This window comes from Anneissia japonica, unplaced genomic scaffold (genome assembly GCF_011630105.1).
Source record: "Anneissia japonica isolate Jap-2015-1 unplaced genomic scaffold, ASM1163010v1 scaffold4811_len131365_cov145, whole genome shotgun sequence".
Classification (NCBI taxonomy): Eukaryota; Metazoa; Echinodermata; class Crinoidea; order Comatulida; family Comatulidae; genus Anneissia; species Anneissia japonica.
In genome coordinates, this window is record NW_022692512.1 from 24,908 (window position 1) to 29,758 (window position 4,851).

At 38.9% G+C, this 4,851-nt stretch overlaps 1 protein-coding gene across 1 annotated transcript in view; it reads right to left on the reverse strand.

The window, feature by feature from the left end:
- Positions 1-4,851, reverse strand: part of LOC117100319 (receptor-type tyrosine-protein phosphatase kappa-like) — a 20,479-nt gene that overhangs the window by 3,978 nt on the left and 11,650 nt on the right. Inside the window, exons 14-16 of the mRNA XM_033239968.1 lie at positions 1,177-1,305; positions 701-852; positions 462-597 (exon numbers count right to left, since the gene is read on the reverse strand). Of these exons, the coding sequence (XP_033095859.1) occupies positions 462-597; positions 701-852; positions 1,177-1,305 (417 nt within the window). The remainder of the gene's footprint in view (positions 1-461; positions 598-700; positions 853-1,176; positions 1,306-4,851) is intronic.

A 4,851-nucleotide genomic window follows, 5' to 3' on the forward strand; every position in this document is an offset into this window, starting at 1 on the left:
TATGTTATATATCATAATTCTGCTCCTTTATCATCATCAACATCATCATCATCACCATCATCATCATCATTATACCGTCATAGCGACGCTGTCCAAACATTTGGGTGTATTTTTTAACTGCGTTACCAACCTCTTGCAACTTTTCACAGGGGACATCATCAGCCTAGCCTAAGCAAATTTCATTTTTCCAGACACATATTATTTTGAGTACTTCGACAACCGAAAGTACTGCAGGTTTTATGCGCCCCTATTTTCTTTTCTTTTCTTTTGGAATTTTGTTTTTAAAGACTAGCTAGGGCTCTACAAGGACATGTTCGTGCACCCGACCTCTCTGGATGCCCCCTAGTAGTGGTACAGACTCTAGAAAAGTTTCATTTCAAATTTAGTGAAAATGATGTATAAATGGTATATTAAGCTTTCAAAAAAACATTATTTTCTTTCTGGCATATATATAAACCTACCTGAATTTTAACGAAACGCGGACAAGAATTACGAAGTGACTTAATAGTCTGAAACACGTCAATGATATGTTCTTCTTTGATTTTTTCTACAATAGATGATAGACTGCAGAATAACCCAGATCGTGAGCAACCATCACTGCAATAGAGTACAGAAACTTATTATGTTGTCATTTATGACAAACTAACCCATATAAGGCGCCTAATAGTATAAATGCAAAAGTAGAGCTATTTTAACTTACAGACAGTGAATGACAACTGGTTTACCAGGATGCGCCGCCTGCCATCGTTCAACATCACTCAGAAGATTCAGAAAGTCAATTGGTTGTGGGACGGTAACGTCGTTAGGCCACGCAGTAAAAGCATAGTGCTGTATTTCCCGTATAGTCTGTGCCTTTAGAACAAGAAAATATGTTACTAGTTGGTATAATCCTTCAAAGAAGCTTTAATAAGTTAACAGGGCCTAATAAAAATGATTGATTGATTCATTGAGAATAAAAGTCATAAACCTACACCTACATGAATAATCAGGGGCGGATCCAGTAAGAAGGGGGGGGGGGAGGGGCACGTTTTGCCAATAAATTTTAAAAATTCAATGCATATATTGAAATTAGCGCTACTTGCTTATCTATTCTGAATATGTTGTGCCGCGCCCCAGTTTGAAAAAAAATCTAAATCAGCCCCTGAATTAATAATAATAAAAAAAAAAACACATTACCTTCATTTTCTGGAGGGTGAGTCTCCGAAGCGTCATGTGATTATTATTCTGTGTAGATTGTAGTTGAACTTCAAACGCACCATAGCGCAGATGCGTCGCTTCAGTTTCCGGAAAGTAGTTAGCCAATCCCTAATAAAGTTAAACTACATTACTAAAAATATATGATTTTTCTACATCAATAGGCAGTAGCATCATCATTATCGATATTGATTATCAATTCCATCATCTTAATCGTCATTAACGGCTTAAATGTTATCATCATCTTCGTCGACGTATATGTTTTTGTAGCCGACATTATAATACAAATACAAACACAAATAAAAAATCACTTTATTGCAGTCATCAATATAAAAAGAGATTGAAGTTTAACATCAAAATGGGTTTCCCCAAAACACGACGAACCTCACAAAAGCAACATGAAGAGAACGTGAGGAGAAAGGAAGTGTTGACTGTGCAGGGAAAGTTACCAATTTTGGAACAAACCATGATTGATTATAAATGTTTTTGATCGATTTGTGTTGACCTTCGGGATACTAAATTGACGGGTCTTCTAAGATTGTATTTAGAATCGCGGGCTGTAGGTAATGGTTTAATCTATGATTAGAATCCTTGATTTTGTTAAAGAAATCCCTACACAGTCGAACACGTCGCTCTTCCAATGTTGGCATTTCAAGCAGAGACCGAGCTCCATTATAACTAACACCAGGAAGGATACACTTAAGCACTCTTTTTTGGATCTGTTCCAGAACTTGGCTTTGTTGCTTAGTGATATTAGTACCCCACACTGGGGCTGCATATTCTAGAATAGGTCTAATAGTACTGATATAGAAATGAACAAGTTCAGCGGTATTGAGACCAGCTCTACGAACTTGTTTTAAGAAGTACATTCTAGTATTGCATTTACTGATTATATAATCAATGTGGGGCTGCCAGGATAAATTATCTGATATGATAACACCAAGCAGTTTAAATTCTGAAACACGTTCCAGGGTACATTCTCCAAATGGAGTGGGTAAATATCAGATTTGGCTCTTTTACAGCTAATCGTCATTTCCTTCGACTTTTTAAAATTCAGTGACATATTATTGTTATTTGTCCATTCAATAATCTCATCAAGAATGGTTTGGAGCCCATTTACCCCTTCCTTGCCGACGCGCTTGTAGACGGAGGTGTCGTCCATGTACTTTATACACAGCACTCCCTCCAAAAGATCGTCGACAAAGATGATAAACAACATAGGCCCCAACCAAGACCCCTGAGGGATCCCTCCGTTGACCTTTAACCATGGAGAGACAACATTACCCAGCTTAACCCGTTGTTGTTTTCTCTCTAAAAGAAATGCATAAATCCAAAAGATTAGATTACCATCGATTCCTAATTTATATAATTTATTAATAAGAATGTTATGGTCAATAAGGTCATAAGCCTTTCTGAAGTCTAACAGAAGGAGTCTCATTTCATCCCCCTGGTCAGTTGCAGAAAAGCACCCATTTAACAGACTTATGAGAGCATCGGTGGTGCTGACACCCTTTGAACAGCCGAATTGGTCCAAATTAATCCTATGCTTAACTTGGTTCCAAACCATCCCCGATGATTCCCTCAATGACTTTCATTGTAGACGAAGTCAGCGAGATGGGCCGCAGATCGCTCTCCAAAATTATAGGAGGGGTCACCTTAGGTATTGAGACCTGTCTCTTATACACATCTAGATGTGTATAAGAGACAGAGCCTATAGATAACGATAACCGAATGCTAATAATGAATCTATGGTCTAAGATACAAACATTATTTGAAAATTATGAGGCTACACTGCGTATATATGATGGATAATGTATAACCTATCTAATCGGTTTTCAGTACAAAACAAACATGTTTTAATTTGTACATTACCGACCAGTGGCGGATCCAGGAATTTGAAATAGAGGGGGTCCCAAGGTGGGACTTTTATTGATTGAGGGTTTATCCACCTCAGCCCCACCATGGTTGAGGCTGGGATAAGAAAGTTTATGATTATGGCACTTCTTGATATGACCGGAAATCGCACACCCAAACTCGAAATTTGAATATAGTTTTCCCTTTTTATAAGTTTTTTTTTCTGTTAATTCGAAAATTTGGACCGGTTTGGTCCGCTTGAATCCACCAGTGCCACCAACGGGAGAGCAAGTGTGTTAGTACCATATTTTTCAGTACATTTATGCATAACAGCGACCCGGTGCCCTATTAGTTTTAGTACATACTCTAATTGTAACCCACCTTAAAAACCAAGATGCTATACCCGCTTGCAGAGGACTGTGCTCAATGTCCACAGGAATCAACATGTGTCTAATGTGGAATTATATGTTGACCTACCACATTATGCCATAAGGTCAGGGCAAGAAGAACAAGATTTTGCTGGTCATTGTTCCAGGAGCGAGGAGGAGCCAGCATCCAAGTTTATACCTGTCTCTTATACACATCTAAAGCACCCATTTAACAGACTTATGAGAGCATCGGTGGTGCTGACACCCTTTGAACAGCCGAATTGGTCCAAATTAATCCTTTGCTTAACTTGGTTCCAAACCATCCCCGATGACTTTCATTGTAGACGAAGTCAGCGAGATGGGCCGCAGATCGCTCTCCAAAATTTTAGGAGGGGGTCACCTTAGGTATTGGGACCACGTCAGCTGATTTCCAAAGTTCTGGGAGAACACCTTTTCTAATACTAGCACTTACGATGGCACAAATAGGCTTGGACAGTATATTTGCGAAGTCATGTAATACCCATGGGGGTATGCCATCCGGCCCAGGAGCCTTATTGCATTTCACCTGTTTTAATGTAGATTTAATAGTTTCACAACTGGCTATCAAAGGTTAGGTATCATCAAACCTATTAATGTCTGCGGCTTTAGCCTCGATGGGTTTAAAATTTACAGTAAGGGACTGGAAAAAGATATTAATATTCTCGGCAAGCGCCGATATACTACCGTTACATAAATTGATCGCCATGACTTTAGCATAATTACCAATTATCGTCATTATTATCATTATCCTTATGATAATAATCTTTTCCGTTGTCATCATCATCATCGTCATTCCAATTATTATCATATTCTTCATCGTCCTTGTCGTCGTTTTTATCACCATCCTTATCATCATCATCTCCTTCTTTTACACCATTCAATTCAATTCAATATCATATTATCTGTCATCATCATCGTCATCATCATTTGCACCACTATCAGTGTTCCATAATCACACCCGTTAGCCAATGTAAACTTCCTAAGTTAGCGTCATAAACTGTATCTATCTCAATTACTATTTCTCATTCACACCGCGGTCAGTGTACATAAAAATCATGAGTATTATAAGTAATGTAGTTTTTATATTTTATAACGCTTTTTACCGAAGTCTCAAAGTGTTTGAGGTGTGGACTATCTCGTACAGTAACTTGCTTCTCACCTAATGGTCGCTCTGTCCACAATAGGGGCTGTATGGACCAGTACACCGAGGTAATCCCCTTCTCGTCTCGAAAGATGAACTAGGTTCTTTAAGTGCACATGAGCCAAATTGTGTACACTGGGCCTACGGTTTATAGTACTTAGCGAGAAGACTTGTTCCACCACCAGAACCATAGGCGAGCGTGCCGTTTTGAACCAGCGCCGATGTTATGGCTACGCTGTGGCGCCCCTCGACTAT